The sequence below is a fragment of the Pelobates fuscus genome, chromosome 13, assembly GCF_036172605.1.
Source record: "Pelobates fuscus isolate aPelFus1 chromosome 13, aPelFus1.pri, whole genome shotgun sequence".
In the NCBI taxonomy this organism is placed as follows: domain Eukaryota; kingdom Metazoa; phylum Chordata; class Amphibia; order Anura; family Pelobatidae; genus Pelobates; species Pelobates fuscus.
The window spans coordinates 24,376,597-24,399,585 of NC_086329.1; the positions used below are offsets into that span (position 1 = coordinate 24,376,597).

At 35.8% G+C, this 22,989-nt stretch overlaps 1 protein-coding gene across 3 annotated transcripts in view; it reads right to left on the bottom strand.

The window, feature by feature from the left end:
• The window catches only part of PAX9 (paired box 9), a 33,051-nt gene extending 12,186 nt beyond the window's left edge, over nt 1-20,865 (bottom strand). For all 3 annotated transcript variants that reach the window (XM_063439410.1, XM_063439409.1, XM_063439408.1), the window contains exons 1-3: nt 20,719-20,865; nt 19,462-20,088; nt 13,262-13,398 (exon numbers count right to left, since the gene is read on the bottom strand). In XM_063439410.1, the coding sequence (XP_063295480.1) occupies nt 13,262-13,398; nt 19,462-20,088; nt 20,719-20,722 (768 nt within the window). In that variant the 5' untranslated portion in view covers nt 20,723-20,865. The remainder of the gene's footprint in view (nt 1-13,261; nt 13,399-19,461; nt 20,089-20,718) is intronic.
• Between the last annotated feature and the right edge of the window lie 2,124 nt (nt 20,866-22,989).

The following is a 22,989-nucleotide window of genomic DNA, read 5'->3' on the forward strand; positions in this document are numbered from 1 at the left end:
TGTGAGTGAGTGTGTGTGTGTCTGTGAATGATTGTATGAATCTGTGTGTCTGTCAGTGTATGGGTGTGTTTTGTCAGTGTGAGTGTGTCTATCAGTGTGTGTTTGTGAGTGTCTGTCAAATCAGTGAGAGTATGTTTGTGAATGAGTGTGTGTCAGATCAGTGAGTCTGTGTCTGTCAGTGACGTCTGTGTGTTTTTCATTGAGTGTGTGTGGCTGTTAATGTGTATACACCACTGAGTGTAGCGTGGCGGAGCGAAACGCAGTACAGGAGCTTCTGTTTTCTGTACCCGGCCAGACTGACAGGAAGTGCTCACTGAGAGAGCACTTCCTGTCAGTCCAGCCAGGTACAGAAAACTGAAGCTCCTGTAGAGGATCTGCTCCGCAAGGCTACAAGACAGGTATGAGGCACACCAGGAAGGGGAGTGTAACCGCTAAGAGGGTGGGGGGGGTGCACCAAGGGACAGAGGAGAGGGGAGAGAAACACCAAGGGACAGGGAATAGAGGGGGGAGGGGAGAGGAAAACTAAGGGATGGGGAAGAGGGAGGGGCTGGTTAGGAGGCACATAGCGGGCGGGCGGGGTGGCGGAAAAATGCATCTTCGCCTATGTACCCAAAAATCCTTGCACTGGCCCTGCTCATGCATATCTACAAACATCAAAGGTTAGTAATACTTGCTTAAGGTCAGGTTGTCTGTGTGTGAGTAAGTGCTTCTCAATCTAAAACAGGGTGTAGACCAGCTTAGTAGTTATAGTAGACATAACTAAGTGAGAGGTAATGCTGGTCACATGTGGGGCTGTGCATATAATATAACAAGCTTAATGTCCACCGGAGTTTGCTTGATGTCCACGGGTTCAGCGTCAGCAGGCTGCTGGTGGCGGCGTGCTTTCCGGCCTGCTGGGTCTTCGGATTGCAGTCGCCTGTGCCTCCGACCTGGGTGTGCGAAGGGCTGAGTCTCGGCGTGAAAGAGAGTCTGGTGCGTATCACATATATATATATATGTATATATATATATATATATATATATATATATATATATATATTAAAAGTAACGATTCTATGTTTGAAGAAACATTGTTAGAATAAGAGGAGATGCCGAAGCTCCTCGCAGTGAGAAATGACTGAAATATGTTAAAAAGCCCCAAAATGTAAATCTGTATATTAAGAGTATAAAGCTATGGATGGCATAGGAATGAGAGTTACATTTTCAAAAATTATTTTATTTTTGTATCCCGATTCATTGCTATAGAAAGAACATGAAAATGTACTGTTGGATTCCATTAGCAGAGATAATATTGGAAAGTTGTAACAAAACATGGAAACAGTACATTATAATAAAGTTTGGAATGCAGTCTATAGCTTTATATAAGAATCTGCAGTAGTAAAATGTTTCTGTGTTTGGTATATTTTGGGCACAAGTGCCACTTACTAATAGTGATGCTGCCACGTTAGTATCGACCTATATGCACTCCCGAGACTGGAAACTGTGAAATATTTGCAGGTGAATTGCAGATTGTAGGCCCAAATCGTTAAGCCTTATTATATTATATAATATGAAATATTTGGCTTTATTGGCCTCAAATATATAATGCAAATAGAATGACTCCATTCCATATTGTTGAATACGAGCAGTGAATTTGTAGATACTATACAATTTCCCCTCTAGGAAGAGCTATTTGCATTATTTATGTATAATGGCAACTGTCACAGCACAAATTGGTCCCTGGGACCTGCCTCGCATTGATAAATCTGCCGGGCATATTTAAACTTGCAGGAAGAGACAGGGCACTCGGACCATACACTGAGTGCCGGGGCACCCTCTTTAGGGGTAGAAATGGGGTGCATCACTATGTTCAGCCTCCTCTCTTTCCTGCCCACCTGTGTCTCAGAAGGTGGGCAGGTAAGATTAGCAGGCATGAATGTGGAAAGGAGAACCTTTGCGATAGATTACAAGGCCTCATTCCTTGGTAAAGTATCCATTAGGTCAGAATACGAATATCCCAATAATTGGAACATAAAGCCGTCCTATTTGACTGAAATTTATAAATATTCAGTATAGGTTCAAAATATCTTTTTCATCAACACCCGTTGATGTCTATATGCATACCTCATCACTGGTTTTTGTATCTTCAAATCTTATATTGCTGTCTATGAAAGAATTTTAAGATAAAATCAGTACATCATCAATCACACAGCACAGGTAATGAATTCCTGTCCATTGTGGTTAATATTCGTACACAGCACAAAAATCCCCAGCACTATAATTATGTCATGCAATGTCTGGTCTCTGTTTACAGGTAGTTGTAGACTGACATTTCTGCGGAATATAGATCGCAGTCTGCATTTTTGCACATCCATAACAAAAATTAGTATGACATGGTACAGAACAACAAACCTGCTACAGATAGTTCTTCTAACCAGCACCAATAACATAAAAACTATTTGCTTTTATCATGATATTGTTCATTAAAGAAAAGTTAAAGGACTTTTAGAGGAACCCAGACCACTTCATCACAATTAAGTGGTCTTGGTGCCATGCCGCACCATCCCCATACAGACAGCCACTTGAGGCGCTTCTGCTGAAATAGTGGAGTAAAACGCAATCATATGATCTCAGACAGCAGATGATTGACGCAGTGTGGTGTCTTGATCTCAATGATCTCAGCCAAACATGGAGGAAACATAAGTAAAACTCACGGTTTTAACACTGGCAGAGGGGTCCCAGTCATCTTAACAGCAGCTAGGGCACTGTTATGTAATGAATACACATTTGTATTCCCAACGCTATAGTGTCCCTTTAAAGGGTCTAGGTGCATGGAGTGTCCCTTTAAAGGGACACTCCATGCACCTAGACCACTTCTGCCCATTGGAGTGGTCTGGGTGCCAACTTTCACTACCCTTAACCCTTAAGTTTTCATAAACTGCAATATTTACCTTGAAGGGTTAACTCCTCCTCTAGTGGCTGTCTACTAGACAGCCACTAGAGGGCACTTCAGGGTTTAAAGCATCGCTGAAATCCCCATGGGGAGCTCTATGGGGAGCTCTAATGCGCGTGTGCGGCATTGCAGCGCATGTGCTTTAGGTCTCGCCTGTCGCCGGCCACGCATGCGCAATAGGTCTCCCCCTCCTGAGGAGCGTGGGCGGACCCTGAACCAGCGCTGAGGGACATCGGCGCTGGTCTCAGGTAAGTCACTGAAGGGGTTTTAACCCCTTCAGCAACTTGCGATGGGGGGTGGGAGGGAGAGGGGACCTGCAGTGCCAGGAAAACGGATTGTTTTCCTGGCACTGGAGAGTCCCTTTAATGCAACCTGCTTTTGCCCCTTTGTTTTTTGCCTACTTCAGTAATTAGAATAGGAAACTACTGTACATTTGTGTAAAATAGCCCACTTTATAAGTATGATATATCTAGAAAATGTATAGAGAATGAATGCACAATGAGTAATATTTATATTGCACCAAAATATTCCACAGAGCATTACTCAAACAGTGGAGTATATAGCAAGTAATTGGCAGGCAAAATGAGGTCAATATACACAAGCGATACAGAGGGTTCTGCTCAAGTGAGGTTGCAGTGCAGAAGAAATATACCGGTATGTGCATGTTTATAGGTTTAAAAGGAAACATTTCAATGTGTTGTTATTATTACTTAAAATAAATGATTACATGTAATATATATTGGGTATTATTTGTAATCAATAATACAAAATCAAGATTTAGAATTTATTTTTAAGGCACCTCCTAGTTTAGCATTGCTCTGTGGGGGCAGCCATTCTGAACCCTCCTTCATGGGAAGCCCTACTTCTCTGCTCAGATCATGCACAATTTGAAGGCCTTAAACTGCCCTTGTGTGCCTGTTTGAGATGAGCATTGCTTGCGGATGATGTGAGTATTAGTGAATGCACACTAGCACGGCTTCTGGTCAGATAAGCTGTGCTAAAATATGGCTACCATGTACAGCTAGAGTAAGACATTAAATATACTCAGGGGTGGTGGAGGCTGTAATTAATGTCATTTTGTATTAAAAATAATAAGAAGAATGATTACAATGCCCTTTTTTTAGGATTTGGATTACAATAATAATAACAAAGTATTTAACCAGGAAAGGTACATTCAGATATTCTCTGGTTTCCAACTTTGTCCAGGGGATGTTACTATTACCCAATTTAACTGTACTCATTTTATCTACTTTGGAAGGATTGTAAATACATAGAATTATCGGAAAGTCCCATAAAATAGTCCAAAATAATTTTATTAAAATATAAAAATAAAAATAAATTTATTTTGGACTATTTTATGGGACTTTCCTATAATTCTATTTATTTACAATCCTTTGTGATTTTTATTTATTATTGGAGTAATAAAGAATTGTGTAACCCCCTGAACCTGCGTTCCTGGTGGTACATCACATCCAGTTTTGGTAAGAACCCAGCTAAAGTCCAAGCAGTGATTTACTCAAGGCGTGCAGTCCGAGCCAGCTTTAGAAGTGGCTCCACTTATGTGAGTGAGACTAACACAGAATTTTACAAGTGTCTTATTCATAACGTTATTACCCTATGTTGTTTTCTGTTTAATTTCAGAGATTTACTTCATTTTGGGTAATATTATTTTAATTACAATTTAGATGTCGTAGCCCCATTTATTGAAAGGAAAGCTGGGGGTATTAACAACTGTTAGAGAAAAACTGTGTAAAATGTCATTCTTTAGTCAGCTAGCCTAGACATGCATCCAACTTCTGAAAGATCCAGTTATTGTCAGATCCCCCTAATTGTTTGTGAGAAATCGGCAGTGTGGAATGAAAACCTAAAAGAGGAGTAAAAAGTATGTTTTACTTTCCCCATTTAATGCTGTTTACGTTTTTTTTTTTATTATTATTATTTTAAGTCTTCCTGCACAATGCATGTGGGTTAAAGATTACGTAGATGTTTGAAGCCTCATTATTTATAATTTAGCTCCTGCTGGATTGTAGATACGGGTAGCTTGAGTTTTTTAAGATTTACCGTCTCTTAAAGCAAGTGATGTATGTAAGCCCAGATGGAAAGCTTATTGTATTAGAACCCCGTTACTTAGATCTGTACTGCAGACAACAATAAAACTGCAGCCCACAAGCAGCAATCAAATGGTCACACTAATGTAAATTTGTTAGAAAGAAAAAAAATATAAATGTTGTCCTTCCCATGTTCACATACTCCCAAATACAGAAACAAACAAACAAAAAAAACAATTCCAATCCTGCATCAAAAAATACAAACTATTTAGCCTGGATCAACACGCTACTACTACTTAATTTAACAAGGGCCTCTTGTTTTTGAGTTCCCATTAAGCGATTCTGTGAGGCTGTGTTGGTCAATAATTGTTTTTATCACGGCATGTATTGAAGATCTCAGAAAAGGTTTTATAACGTAATCTGCATCATTACTCTTTTTTTGAAGAGTTTAAAATAAGGTGCCAACATCTGGGTCTTCCAAAATGTTACATCTTAAAAGGAACACTCCACTGAATGTATTAAACAATTTAGCAAAAAATACTCCCAAGGAAAACATGTATGTATTTTGTTCTGCATGTTTTCTTTGCCGGTATATGCAAAGTTTGAGGCCTGCTCTCCCTGGCATAGAATGAAAGTAATACACTGAGAAGCGTTGGTCCTGGAGCCGTGTGCATGCAAGCGAGTGTGGCCTTCCAGGGCTTCTCAGTGATATAGTATGGTTCATTGAGAAGGAGGGAAGGCAGTCGCACTGTACCTTAGTGGGCCTGCTGCTTCCGTTAGCTCTGTAGCACTAACTGAAACAGAAACAAAAAAACCTCCCTGGGTATCTGAGTGACAGGCTGTCTTTTCCACCAATTATAAAAGTGTAAACTTCTATTGAAAGTAAGACAGACTCCAAACACACAGACCAGAAGTGCTTTGTGTGTCTGGAGTGTTCTGATAAGATTACCGTATATACTAGAGTATAAGCCGAGTTTTTCCAGCAAATTTTTTGTGCTGAAAAACCCCAACTCGGCTTATACTCGAGTCAATTGTCTGTATTATGGCAACTTACATTGCCATAATACAGACTGGGGGCTGTGGGGGCTGCCGAGCGTTTACTTACCTCTCCTGCAGCTCCCTCCTCCTCTGCGCCGGTCCGTTCAGCACCTCTGTCAGCTCCCAGTGTAAGTCTCGCGAGAGCCGCGGGGTCAAAGTGCGGCTCTCGCGAGACTTACACAGGGAGCTGCACGGACCGGCGCGGAGGAGAAGAGAGCTGACAGGAGCTGCAGGAGAGGTAAGTAAACGCTCTGAAGCCCCCCTCCTACACAGCCCATCCACTGGACCACCAGGGAGTGAGAGCTCCCCTCCCTGCCATGTATCAAGCAGGGAGTGGGGGACGAAAAAAAATTAAATAATAATAAAATAAAATAAAATAAATTATAAATTAAATAAAATAAAAAATAATAATAAAAAATTATTAAAATAAATGTAAAAAAAATTATAATAAAATTGCACACCCCCCACCAAGGCTCTGCAACACACACACACACACACACACTGCACTCATACACACTTACACTGCACTCATACACACACACACACTGCACTCATACACACACACACTGCATTCATACACACACACACTGCATTCATTATATACACACACTGTAAATAAATATTTAATATATATAATTTTTTTAGGATCTAATTTTATTTAGAAATTTACCAGTAGCTGCTGCATTTCCCACCCTAGTCTTATACTCGAGTCAATAAGTTTTCCCAGCTTATATTCGGGTCGGCTTATACTCGAGTATATACGGTACTTTCTTGTAACAGTGTTCTTAGAAGCTCTAACTTTCATCCAGTTATGGTTAGAGTATTATGTCACTTATTATTTAATTTGTCCTATGTATCAATAAAATAGCCTTTCTCTTCTTCCTTTTCGGAGACACATTGCCTTTTCTCTATCTGTAGTGTTAAGGGAGGTTCAGATTAGTGATGTATTTAGGTTTAAGAAATGCCATACCTATATTCACAGGTTTGTTTTAATATATTATTGCAATATGACCGGTTAGAGGAGAACTGGTATATATAATTGGGACACGGTCTTTAGACTATGTGTCTAATAAACTGCTTTTATGGTAGTGCCACCCACTTGTGGTACTGCCATATGTGATTGTAAGCTGTGCAAAACAATTACTAGAACTTGCCAATCTGCATGTAGAGGCCTATTTGATGAACCCCTGTTTAAAGTAATTATTTCCCAGAATTCTTACTAATTTTGTTGATTGTTATCTGTATAGTCATTTGACGGTTTCTTTAATTAGAACGCAAGTTGTAGTTTATCCATTTCCGATACGTTGATTATTATTATTAAAATCATCCTTGTTTATGATTTCTAAGCTGATTCACTAATTGGTTGACAAAGCTTTTTATTTATTTTTTAGATAACTTATGTTTTCACTTAATTGACAATTGGCTCTATCAGTACTTAAACCATAGATTTTTGTATCCTGACTATTCTTCTTTTATGTGAAACTTTAGTTTGATGTTTTGTTTTTATTTATTCATTTTACTTGTACTTGTAGCATGGACATAATGTAGTCAGTAAACATTGTCCCAGTACACAATGTTGTAATAATAAAACTGTAACACGTGACGTACACTATATAGCTAGGGCCAATGGTTCTGGTCACTAGAAAACGTTTGGATCCAAAAGTACCCTGCTCAGCCTGGTTCTTTAGACTGCTACCTAGTTCGTCTCTCTGTACATTGACCAAATCTACACATTGCACATGTCTGCAAAGCAGTGCCTTAAAACACAGCATAAAAATGTATGGAACAGCCAAATTAGTGGCTACATGTTTCATATAGAAATGCATGAACTTGATTATATACCTTTATATGAAAACCAGAAATGCCCAAAATCGATTTAATTATCTATTACTCATTTTTGTCTTGAGCAATTTAGGGTCAGCAGTTTATATGTTATTAATCAACTCTATTGCATGCATTGTTAGCGATTACAAATGTTCTAACTATCCATCCTGCCCCTTATTCTTCCTAAGACATGTTTGACACATGGTACATGTCAGTCACAGGTTTAAGGCGCCAATTGAAAGTATTTTAGAAGGTTTTTAGTTTTTTCCTCCAATATATTAGATATTGCATTTAATGTTCAAACAATTAAATCAATTTTTATATATATTTGACTGTAAATAACCGTATAAAACACTAGACTGGCGGGAGCCAGCAATAATGTCCATAAAGGGTTAAATTAGTTATTTATAAATGAAGTCTTAGTCTTCCAAAAATGCTTAACATGCATTTGGCTACTGCATTTTCACTTTAACAAGCCTATCCACTAAATCCCTAATGTTTTCAAATTAAATGTAACTAGCAAAACTGAGGCAAAAATAGCCAAATTGTGAGATGTAGAATGTTTCCACTCTTATTTTAAATCACGGAAAAAAATTGTACCTATTTGAGTTGTAGAATTGTGATTTAATTAACAACCCTCTTAATCTTGAAAATAAATACTCATTATTTTTGGCTGTTCCATGCCACTTACGTCGGTTAATAAAATACATAATGAACTACAATAATATCTGCCCTTTTCTTTCATTAATCTACTCTGAATGATGGAATCCTTTTACTAATTACAAATTGTATGGTTGGCCTTTTCATTCAGTTAATGTGTCGCAGTATTTAATATTTTGCTTTTACATGACAAATCTGACGAGGAGTGCGTATGATCAATGATATTCACAGCAAGTGAAGTGCTACAAGGTAAAAAGAAATCAGTGGATTGACTATTAGAAATCAGTGCCTGTGTTTATTTTATTACATTTGATTGTTTATGGTTTTCTGATTATGTACGGCAAAAGGGATCTGGGGCGGTTATTAAAAACGATCGATCAGAAACATTCCTTTTCGTTATTCTTCTAAATTGACCAAAATGGACTTCAATTCAGTCTAGTGGAGGAGATTTGTCATGGGAATTACAAATCTTAGTAATTGGATATTTTAGCCTAGGTTTTTACAATCCATTTTGGTGAATTGATCCCAATGTGTTATTGTATTTATGTAAATATTAAGTCATTTATTTGGTCTTCTAAAAATACAGTATAAACTAGAGAAATGGGGAAGTTAAACGCTCGGTTGAGCTTATTCAGAAACCAGACTTACACAATATAGGTCAATAAACTCCTACTTCTCATAGTTTGCGAATATATTACTAGATGTTGAAAGTTATTGGTCATTCATCCTACAACTCATGGTTTAAGGAATAGACATAATATTGAGCCTTAAATATGCATTTGGATGGACTTAACCTCCCTAATCCGAACAAAAACATCTATAAGAAAAACACTTGAATTGTACTTTTTTTTACCAATTTTTTTGCAAATGATTGGTTGAAATTCTGATTGAGTATACTGTAAACAAAGTACATCATATACCAGGCTCTCTTGTCAAGCAGTCCCCCACACCTCCCAAAAAAGCACCGTAGGTTTTACACTTCAACATTCCACTTCCTACCAAATCCAGCTTCAATCAGTTTACCAACATAATTTCAGCTCATTTTACCTTATTATCTAAAAGCACAGTACAATAATGTTTCAAAATAAATTTGTGATATTTTGACAATTTGGGCAAAATAACAGTTATTGGCCCACAAAACTCACTGTAAAGTGAATAGCCTTAGTTTTTTCAGTGTTTAGAAAACATAAATCTCCAACCTGGCAAAATTGGAAAACCCTTTCTTAGCAATTACGGCCTAAAAGCTATTATTTTGGGCAAATTCATTGCAGTTTCACTGTAACATTTTTAGTGATCTTATCATGTTTCACATTATTTACGAAAGCAGAATTGTGGAGAAAAAAACAAAAGGAATTACATACTTTAGGCTGAATCGGGTAAATAATTTGATCAGTTTGGCCAATTTTTCCGTTGTCTACAATTCCCAATGTAGTAAATTAAAACGAGATGTTTTTTTTAATCACCATGCTAAACAAGACCGTATTAGACCTTTAACTGGAGAAATTCTCCAATCTGACAATGTAATAGTTTTCATATTTTATTTTACTTTTAACGCTAGAATAATTTTACAAGCCAAATTCTAATTTTGCATTTAAACCCTCTAATAAGCAATGACTTAAAATACACAGTCACAGCAATAGAAAATTGGGAATGAAGAAATCTGCATAAAGCATGGTCTACTAATATCTGGAATTATGTATTTTAAAAATACAAAATGATAGCCTTAATGTTAGGCACATGATAAACGCTAAACTAAATCTAACTGATATTGCAATATATACAAGCCATTATGTACCTAGTAAAATAACACTAAAAATATTTCATTTTGGGCCCTCAAAGAATATAATCAACAAAGTTGTTAAACAATGTTGCTATCGGAGGTTGTAAATTATAAATGCAAGGTATATGTATGTCTGTACTCTAACTTTGAATAAAGAACAATTAAATAAAATAAAAAAGTTTTTTGTAAGATAATATCTGAAGTTTATTTCTTTATTTTTTTAATTCTAAATTTACCCATTTTTTTATCTGATGATTTTTATAGAATGCTATATAGTATCACTTGGAAAAATCAGTTCATGAATGATTTAAATACAGGTATAAATTAACTGTATTAACCAAACAGGTACAGAATGCGTAGCCATTGTAAAAATAAACAGAAATGAAATTGTGTTATAACACAATCCGTATCCAGTGCTTTTGAGCACAAAATTAGCTAATTACATAAATACAGATTCTTCCAGTGGTTTCCACATGGGTTAAACTGTGGGCACAGCTTAAATAAACTGATTGGTATAGAATGGCAGTGGTTGTATTGAAACGGCACAGTTGCAGTTGGAAAATGTGCAATTTGTCTACAAGTAGAAAATACTGTGAATTTCTTTTTTTTGCAAAATAACCATGGTTGAAAAGTATTTTAAAGCAGCATTCATTTCATTAATAAGTTTATCCACTAAGCCATGAATTATAGTAAATTAAAACCTGAGTGTTTTAAAAATAAATTGGGCCAACATAGCCAATAAACAGATTTAAGGCTAATTTATTTGAATCACCTGTACTTGCAAGTCTGGCTTTAGATTTTCTCTGGCAGGCTCCTCTAATATTATGTACCTAGCTATCATTTTATAATATCTGAATAATGCATTTGGCCTGCATTACCTATGCCAAGTAAAAAGGACTGTACAAACCTGATGGTACAAATTATATTACTATATACAAACACGGTTTTAGCAAGAGTAGTGGCCTGCAAAATTAAAAAATGTTCTCATATTGGATTTTTTAAAAATAATATTATAATAATAATAATAATAATAATATAAAGTCATAAGGAGAGTGTGGAACTATAGAACCACATGTAGCAAGTACAATGCCAGCTAAAAAAAATGATTATTAACAAAGGGAAAAGGTGTAACAAACTATATTTACAACAAAAAAAGTATTTGTTTTTTTTGTTACTGATATTTATATATATATATATATATATATATATATATATATTACTGATATTTAAATACTGAATATCAATCCTGTCTATCTGCCTTTAATTGGGATAATTCTACTACAGAGCATTTGGGGAGATTGTGTAATATTTTTGCTGAGGTTAATGAAACAAGGGCCCAGCTTAGCAGCAGGAGTGGATGTGATTTTATTGGCTTTGATTTATTATACACATTTTACCCCAATTTTGCATTCTTGAGCTGTTGGTGTATTCACCAATCTGAGCTTTTATATTTTTCATTTCAGCTATAATGAGTTTTATTTTAAGAGCAAATTATCAACTCAATGCCGCTTACTGTTTAGTAAATAGACCACTGAGGAAACTGGTATCACTAGGGGTACATTTTATGAGGTTTCAGTGCAATATATCATTTTTTTGCTACAGTTTTTTTTTCTTCATTTCATGAGCTGGAGTTTTATAGATGTTGTTAGTGAAGAGGAGATTCCACAGATTAAAATAAATAAAAAAATATAAAAAAGCATTTATTGGCCTGAGATCATTCTTGCTACTAATAGCAAATACAGCAGTATTTATAAACAAAAATAATATGCTATTTACTTTGGCACCAGCACTTAAGATAATAGATCCCTCTGGGGCAAACAAAGTTACACAGCCTCACAGCCGGCTGAAAGCCTTAGTAAGTATTGAATAGAATAAAATGGGTGCAATTCATGTGTTTATTAGCAGATTAAAATCACAGCATATACGAATACTGCTGGCAATCCTAAACACTGCAGATAGGCTGAGCATCATGGGAAATGGAGTTCACAAACATCTGCAGTGCCAGGATTCTGAATCTCTGGTTTATACAATTAACCAAAATGTACTTTTTGCAAGAAAAATGAGAAACGCTGTGAAATCATTGATTTGGTTATAAGGAGAATGTAGATTGCAATAAGGATCTGCCCAAGGTTCTAGATGTGGAGAATAGATTGGATCTCTGTAGCAGACAGCAGTCACAGATGAAAGGTGTGTATACAGTATTGTATGTCATTTAATGGCTCTGCTTTCCTATACTATAAGAACCATTCCCAGCTTCTATAAAGCGGTATTTATACCCTTTCAGTGTCAGATCAGCATTGTGCTGATTGATGGGTCACTCCTGGAAAGGGTTAAACTGAATGTTCAGTAGTCAAAGAAAGCCATTATATTGCTGAGTGATCGATCACATCTATTCCAAATCGCACAAACTCAGGGATTCATAGGGAATTATTGCTATTCATAGTTTTAGACAATAAATAGCTGGAGACCTTTTAAACTCCAGACCCTTCACTTTTACTGAATAAACTCCTTACAGCAATAATAACAATTTCAATCACAGCAAGTGATCTCTCACAAAACAAAACAAACACCTAAATATCATCACAACGTTCCAAAATGGAATCTCTCCTGCTGAATGAATGGAGGTACATGACCTATCAGAGCGAGCTATAGATACCATAACTGATTATTATTAAATAAGAAAAAGCTAAACCCATACAGACTTATTCAGCTGATACCCCTAATAACACACACTGACCGACAGCAATAACTGAAAGCTATACTCACACACTATACACACAATGGGAATTATTAGCTATGGATTCTGTAATATCGGATCAGTTTTACACTGTCCTCCTCCTGTTCCCTGCGATAACTATCTGCATTGTACAAGATACCCGCTGTCATGGTAACAGGCACATCCATCACCCATCCTTAAAATATCTGCAGGCTGGCAGAGCGTGATGGGAGTGGGCGTTCTCCCATGGCTGTGTGTCTCACCTGACTGTATTTGACCTCCTGGTCCAGGGAGCCCTTGTCCAGGCCATTGATCATGTGCTGGGTGGTCTGGAAGCCGTTTCGGGTTAGGGTGCTCCATTCCTCCATCTTGGGGCTGTGATAGGGTGATGTGTCACTAACTGGGGAGAGAGGAAGCAGGTTAGTAGCAGCCACCATATACCTCCAGTACCATATACCTCTCACAGTACCATATACCTCTCACAGTACCATATATACCTCTCACAGTACCATATATACCTCTCACAGTACCATATATACCTCTCACAGTACCATATACCACAAGATACATCCCCAGGATTTACAGTGAGTAATATCAAGAGATTCCAAATAGCAGCTTCATGTTAATGCCAGCTTTTATCCTCAGACTGGGCTGTTTTAAATCAGGTAATCATGTGCAGAATATTTTACTTTTTAATGAACACACTTCTATTCACTAAACTGCGAGTTCTGGCGAAGATGAGAAAATTGACCGAGTTAGAAGACTTTAAACACCTCGGCCTAAATTGTAAAAAAAACGGCTCTGAACTTCGCAAGAACTCGCTCCTTTGTAAATACCCTCCAGTAATCTCACCATTATTACCATCTATTCTAGTAACATACATTGCATACGTTATAACTGGCAAATAACCGGTCTGATTCCAATTAACCAGGGATAGAAGTAGAAATGTATAGGTTTATCGATAGAGATTTTAATGGAAATTATTTAGATTTATATTTTATATTTGTTTTGTTTAATATAAATTCCACATCTATTCCTTACAAAAATGTGTGTGTATTATATATATATAACCGTTGATTAAATTATACACACACATATGTAATATATATATATATATAGATAAAATATAAATTGAAATTAGCATAAACCAATTTTTAGCTCTTATATATGTATATATATTTAGAAATACAATACAGGTACATACACGGAATTTTTACAATATATATACACACACAGACAGACATACGTACACACACACAGACAGACATATACACACATACACACACACAGACAGACATATACACACATACACACACACAGACAGACATATACACACAGACATACACACACACACACACAGACATACGTACATACACACACACATACGTACATACACACACACAGACACACACACACAGACACAAGTTATTTTTAATTCTGTCCTTCTCTGAAAACTCTTGCGCAAGTTCTATGCTGAAGAAAGCTATTGAGTAATAAGTTGAGCCATTCTGTGTGTGTTTTACTGCAGTGATCCACTGTTGGTACATAGTGTAAATGTAGTATTTGTGCTTTTTACCCAGCATGCACCCGAGATATAATTATAGGCTCTGAAATCAGGTTATTAAAATATTGCGGTCACTGGAACACTTATGGCGAGTGTATATCTTGGCTTTGGGCACATTGCTGTATATAGGGCCCATCCAATGTGTGAATTTAACAGATCCAAATAAACTGCTAACCTATGATGAAGTAATCAGCACAAATGTTGATGTGGGTACTTTGTTGAGATTTGGGATAAATACTTAGGATTGTGATAGGGGATGGAAGTGGTCCCATGTCAAGATGAGAAAATGACATGGTACGAAAAATTACACAAGCCATTAATCACACAGTCATTAGTCATAGGCTAAATGTGACAGCACACAGGGGCCTATTCACTAAACAGCGATATGTGGGGAGTTGGCAAAAAATCTCCAACGCATCTTAACGGTTTTGTTTTTTTCTTTTAACTTAAACCGGACTATATTGACATAAACCCTGCAAATTAACTCGCAAAATAGCGCTCTTTAGTGAATAGTGAAATATTTTACATTTTTTTTTTTTAAATAATATATGGGGGGGTGGGGGGGAGGGGGGTGGAGAATGTCCCCCAATGCTCTGAGTTTTGAACAAGAAAAACGGTGCCTGTGTTTGAGGAAAAGATCACAGATCTGGAAAATACTTAACATTCCAGATTTTTACAGAAATGTTTATTTTACAGAAAAAGAAAAAAAAATATTCTCACAATACAGAAAGTCTGTCTTTACAACAAAAATAGAAAATCGAAGAAAAACCCGAAATAAATGCAGTTAATTGTGTGTTGGGGGGGGGGGGGGGGGGGGGGGGGGGGGTAATGGCCATTTGGAGAATTCGAAATATCCAAGTTGTAAAATATCCGAATTGCAGACTATTTCTCAAATCGAATAATTTGCCATAAAATGTTAAAAAAAAAAAATTTTCCACTCAACACAATTTAATTCCGTAAATAAACACACGTGCAATCTAATTTACATTTACTGAATTCGACTATTAATTGAATGCAGAAAAAGATGGATTTCACGGACATCACCAGACCCTGATAGCATTTATAGATTTTAATTATCACACACTATAGAGAAAGAAAATAGAATTGCAAGATTGTTACCATGTATCATTATATATATATATACACCTCGGATTGTTACCATGTATCATTATATATATATATACACCTCGGATTGTTACCATGTATCATTATATATATATATACACCTCGGATTGTTACCATGTATCATTATATATATATATACACCTCGGATTGTTACCATGTATCATTATATATATATATACACCTCGGATTGTTACCATGTATCATTATATATATATATACACCTCGGATTGTTACCATGTATCATTATATATATATATATACATATATATATATATATATATATATATATATATATATATATATAAATATATAATATACACACCTCGGATTGTTACCATGTATCAAAATGTGTGTGTATATATATATATATATATATATATATATATATTAGTGTTACAAGGTATCATTTTATATATATCTCAGATTATCATATTCTAATTATCTCAGATTGTTACTATGTATAATTATATATCTATATATCAGATTGTAATTATGTATAATTTATATAGATATATATATATATCAGATTGTTATTATCTATCATATATATGAGATTGTTACTATGTATAATTATATATATATGAGATTGTTACTATGTATAATTATATATATATGAGATTGTTACTATGTATAATTATATATATATAGATCAGATTGTTACTATGTATAATTATATATATATATAGATCAGATTGTTACTATGTATAATTATAGATCAGATTGTTACTATGTATAATTATATATAAGATTGTAATTATGTATAATTTATATAGATATATATATATATATCAGATTGTTATTATCTATCATATATATCAGATTGTTACTATGTATAATTATATATATCAGATTGTTACTATGTATAATTATATATATCAGATTGTTACTATGTATAATTATATATCAGACTGTTACTATGTATAATTATATATATATATATATATATATATATATAGATCAGATTGTTACTATGTATAATTATAGATCAGATTGTTACTATGTATAATTATATATATCTATATATCAGATTGTTACTATGTATAATTATATATATATATCAGATTGTTACTATGTATAATTATATATATCTATATATCAGATTGTTACTATGTATAATTATATATCAGATTGTTACTATGTATAATTATATATATCTATATATCAGATTGTTACTATGTATAATTATATATATATATCAGATTGTTACTATGTATAATTATATATATCTATATATCAGATTGTTACTATGTATAATTATATATCAGATTGTTACTATGTATAATTATATATATCTATATATCAGATTGTTACTATGTATAATTATAGATATATCTATATATCAGATTGTTACTATGTATAATTATATATATATATCTATATATTAGATTGTTACTATGTATAATTATATATATCTATATATCTATATATCAGATTGTTACTATGTATAATTATATATATATCTATATATCAGATTGTTACTATGTATAATTATATATATATCTATATATCAGATTGTTACTATGTATAATTATATATATATCTATATATCAGATTGTTACTATGTATAATTATATATCAGATTGTTACTCTGTATAATTATATATATATATATCAGATTGTTACTCTGTATAATTATATATCAGATTGTTACTATGTATAATTATATCTATATATCAGATTGTTACTCTGTATAATTATATATATATATCTATATCTATGTATAATTGTAAAGCGCTGCGGACTATGTTGGCGCTATATTAATAATAAACCGTGAGCTATAGTCAGTTGAGAACTGATTTGCATAGTTTTGTCCCTAATCTCAGTATTGGGCAGATCACTTCAGCTATTTTGTTCTACATTTTGAAGACTTGGTGTCAACTCTCCACATATCGAAATTTAGTGAATTCACCAATTAGTTTGGATCAACTTTCTCTCCAACATCCGCTCTCTCTCTCTGTCTGCCTGCATCTCTCTCATTCTTTCTGCCTGTCTGTCTCTGTTCCTCTGTCTGTCTATTCCCCTTTGCCTCTCTCTTTCTCTCTCACGTTCTCACTTTCTCTCCCTTTTTGTCTGTCTCTGTCTGTCTGTCTGTCTGAGTCCCACTTTCTCTAGTAATTGAACCTGTATCTGGGGGGGTTCTAAATAATTCTTCCTTTAGAGACAGACTCGGCAAAGTCCATAGAAAGCTAGAGGAACAGACCCAGACTGTACCCTCGGAGGCCTGCCTGCTAAATGTGGTGTTAATAAAAGAGGAAACCATTAGAGGGATCTGCAAACATTCTCAATTTGTAATGTAATTCTCTGAATGTTAGGTTCTCTATTAAACATCGTTTCAGGAAATCGCATTCTCTGTATACTTCTCGGGCAAGCTGAATGTCTTTATTGAGAAACATATACCAACTTAAATGAGACTTTCACTAAGCAATTAATAGGAATTGGGCAATTTAAAGGGAATGATTGGGGGATGGAGGGGGGGAGAGAGAGACCCAAGGAGGCTAGTTTTTTCCAAGCACAAAAAAAGTATGTTTACAGTTTGGTTCCAGAGTTTAGTAATTATTCAGAGTTTATTTAAAAATATGTAAACGGAGTTCTAGGGGCTTCATACTCCTCTGGATTAGTCAATAGAATAAGCAGAAAATGAGTCTCTAGGTGGATAGAAAATCCATTCTCCTGGTCAGATTATGCCCAGGGGTTGCAGTTGGTGCCTATAGAATGAAAGCAATTATCTGACATTTGAACTTCCTGTCTGGGTAAATTTAGTCTGATTACACACACCACAGAAGTGAAACTTTTCCTTCATTTCCAGCAAGCTTTATGTTGATGACAAATTCCTGTTTTTAGTAAAAGTGAAATTAATTTTGTGTTTAGACAGAGGCTGCAGGCAGTGAGTCCCTCTCACCCTTCATGTCTATTGGACATGATATCCTTTAAATACAGTTTTCATAGCCTGTCTAAAGGTATTAGAAGCTAAATAAAAACCAGCATTTAACCCAGGAAACTGTGAAAATTGCCATCTGCTATACACACACAGTCACCAGGACCTACAATCTCTATTTCAACGGGAAACTTTTAATCAGGACTCTTATTAGTGCTGACATGAAGCAATAATTAACCTATTAAAAAAAAAAAGTCAATTTGTTTACTTTTAGTTCCTTAAACGATGTCCTTGTTGTCATTTAACAAGCGATTGTAATTAAAAAATATGTATATGTATAACATACTAAATTCTAAATATCCACATGCACACTATTGGCCCTATGTTGTGGATCTTTGTATGTATTGTTTTATGAATCTAGATTTTATATGCACAATACTATAAATATAGAATTTATTATTACATCAAGGAGGTGGAAGGGAGATTCTTCGATATTCTGTATTGGGAGCAAAGTTCTAAGCTGGGCTTTTTTGAATGGCACAGAATATGACCGTATAATATATTGTATGAACTAGGTTCCCAGTTCTATGAATAGAACCTTTAACGGTGTCAGTCACTCAGCCAGGGTATCTTAATGCCTCGCCTGAAGGTAACGTACTTCCCTTAGTCTGGAAGGATACACTTCATACTGTTTGTGTCTATAGCACTAATAGGGGTCACGTTCAAGCACGACCTTACATTCAGAAAAGGCTTGCAGTTATACTTTCTATTAAATAATAAGGGGGGGGGGGGGGGTAATGGATGTGTAAATAAAAAATAAATACATTTAAATTTTTTTTTTTCATCCTAGATACATTATTTAGGTTTTAAGACAAATGTGTCTGTAGAGAGCGACTCACCTTGGTCTGTGATTGATCTAATCCCCAGGATATCTGTGACAGAGTGTGAGGAGGGCCAAGTCCTTGGCATGCCCATAGAGCCAGAAATTGGGGGCATTCCAGGTGGTGTGGGCACTTTGGCTCCTGCAGCAATAGGGCTGGGGTAAGAGTAGATGTGGTTGTACTGGAGGGCAGAGTGAGCTGTAGGGTGGTGATGCTGTTTATGGTTGTCATAGTGACTCTGTTGGGATAAATTTCCAATTTTATTTCGTAGAATCCTGCTGATGGAACTGACTGAAGGCACATTGTATTTGTCACACACCCCATCTGCCAGGAGTCTGTCCCTGATCTCCCAGGCAAAGATACCAGGGTCCCTCTGCTTGTATGTCCGGATGTGTTTCACCACCGTTGGGGTGGTCACCCTGGGCTTGCTGCCCCCAATAGCCCCAGGTAAGATGGATCCAGTCTCATTGTAGCGAGCTAGTATCTTGCTGACACAACCATGGGACACTCTCAGCTGTCTGCTGATGTCACAGGGCCTGATCCCAAGCTGGGCCAACTCCACAATCCTTAGCCTGATGGCATTGGGTAAAGGTCTTCCATTGACAAACACCCCTCCAAGCTGGTTGACTTCTCCAAAGGCTGGTTCTTGAAGGACAGAAGGAGACAGATGTTTTAGCCATTACACCTACCATGCTCATATGCAAACCCTAAACAACTTGCTCTCAGTTCAGACATGCAGTGACACTGGCCAGGACAATAGGGGTACTGACTGCTCTTAGCTTAAAAAGAGGTATCTTTACAAAATACCATGAATGAATGCATGGGCTGCACACACACACTGACAGCTCGTGTTAGAATGCAAATAATGACTCATTTCTGGATACACAGTGATCAAATTTCATATAAACCTCTATATAATGCACACAAGTCCACTTAGTATTATTTATATATGTTTTAGTAGCCATTTTATGGGGGAGGGGGAAACCCATCACCCAAACTCCTCAAATGAAATGAGGGGAAAAGTTAGCTCTCGGATAAAGAAGAATTGATCCACCTGAATGCATTAGTTTCTGGCACTCAGTGGGTTAACCAATCTGGCTTCCCCATGCATTGCTAATGATGCAGCCAGTTACTGTATCACTGCCATTCTTTGCCAATGATCCTTAACGTGTTTGCTGCTGGCTTGTAGGGACAGGACAATGTAAACAGCCTGAGAGAGGTCTTCTCTCTCTGACAGCCTCCTGGGTTAAAATCTCTTTCCCCAGCTGCACTTACCCATTCCTGGTGTTGGGGGGTCCCTCGGTATCCAGTTGCAGGGGGGGCTGCCTGGGGAAGGCCAGAGGTTTGTCCACAGCAGCTCTGGGCGATCTCAGGGACACAGTGATAAAAGGTGAAGAAGTACCTTGCTTTCTGGGTGCAACAGTCTAACTTCTGTATTTCCCTCTAATAGCAACGTGGGATGGGTAGGGTTGGGCTGAGCTGTCACAGTGACCAGTCACGCCTATAGGGGGCAGGCTAAGGCACTGTGTCCCTCCAATTGGGTGCAGCCCCTGACAGACAGCAATGCTTATTCCTGTCCCATCCACTGAGTCCCTTTCAAGCAATGGCCAGCACCTGGATTACTGATTGCAGATTGAGAGAAAAAGGGGGATATTTACCCTCAGAGAAGCGGCAAGTCTGTCCAAGTAACAATGGGAAAATATTATGTATCCAAAGGCTCAGGTAATTAAATCCCATACTAACCCTTTCAGTGCCAGTCCCTGGGATCTGCAAGATCACTAGATCATCACCCTGCTTTACCTTTAACAGTGACCCTCTCCATCCAACAACTAGGATCATTTATATATATATATATATATATATATATATATATATATATATATATATATATATATATATATGTAAACATTATTAACTAGATTCATCATTTTAGTTACCAAGGTTTAGATTGTAATTTAAAATGAATGAACGAATGAACGAACGCCAAGTATAAATACAATCTATAGACACACACCAATCATTTCTGCATTAAATGTTTCAGATGACCTAAAATGCCCACCTCCCCTGTCAGTCTCTCCTTGTGTCCCCTCGGTCTGTGTCAGCTTGACCTGTTACATTTAAATATTTTATTGCCTCATTTATTGGAATACTTATATTCCTAGTTTGCAGAGATTAAATATTTAATGGTAAAAAATAAATCAAATAAAATCTTACTTACTAATTTTTGATTCATGCTATCCTCCATTTAAATCCCCAAAACGGTGCCAATCATAAAAGTTATTCATTAAAAACCAATTCATTCCCTGTTACAATAAAATGGTTATATTAATTCTTAGAAATCTAGTATTGATGGTTTATTTACTAAACATCGAGTTTGGGCAAATTTAGAATCGATCTATTTAGTATAGAAGATGGGAGGGAAAAAAACAATTAATCTCTGTAATCTTTGTTAAAATCCTGCGAATTATGTGTCAGTTCACCTCATCCTGCTCTTTAGTAGATAGAACCCAGATAGACATTTTTAACTAAAAACAGCGAAACTGCAGATAAAAAATGGGCGATAAAACCGAATCCAGGTCAGTAATTCTAGTTCTATCCCACCCCTAACAGGTTAATCCCGCCTGCCACATGCCAGCAATGAAGGGGTGTCTGAGTTAATTCCAGGCTCTGTGGTTCCCCTCACTGTTTATACATGTTTGCCTGTATCTGTGTCTGATTATTGGGAGGGAAATGAACAAAGTTACTTTTTTTTTCTCTAAAAGATGCAAACAATTCGCTGAAATCATATGCCAGAGGATTTTTTTTCCACGCAAAAGATATACATCATTAGAAAGCAATAATTGAGGGGAAAGTATTATTTTCATGGATAGAACATCGTGTGACTGGGAAGGAAATGGTTATGTGTAATGTAATAAGGAAATAACAGAAAAAAAAGTTTAGAATTTGCTCTCAGTGACAAAAAAACAAATTGCATCTGGACTGGAATATATCTGTATATTATATACTATGTGTTATATATCATAGCTTGTACCTGTGTGGGTCACATATAGTATGTTTAATATATTATAGCTTGTACCTGTGTGGGTCACATATAGTATGTTTAATATATTATAGCTTGTACCTGTGTGGGACACATATAGTATGTTTAATATATTATAGCTTGTACCTGTGTGGGTCACATATAGTATGTTTAATGTATTATAGCTTGTACCTGTGTGGGTCACATATAGTATGTTTAATATATTATAGCTTGTACCTGTGTGGGTCACATATAGTATGTTTAATATATTATAGCTTGTACCTGTGTGGGTCACATATAGTATGTTTAATATATTATAGCTTGTACCTGTGTGGGTCACATATAGTATGTTTAATATATTATAGCTTGTACCTGTGTGGGTCACATATAGTATGTTTGATATATTATAGCTTGTACCTGTGTGGGTCACATATAGTATGTTTAATATATTATAGCTTGTACCTGTGTGGGTCACATATAGTATGTTTAATATATTATAGCTTGTACCTGTGTGGGTCACATATAGT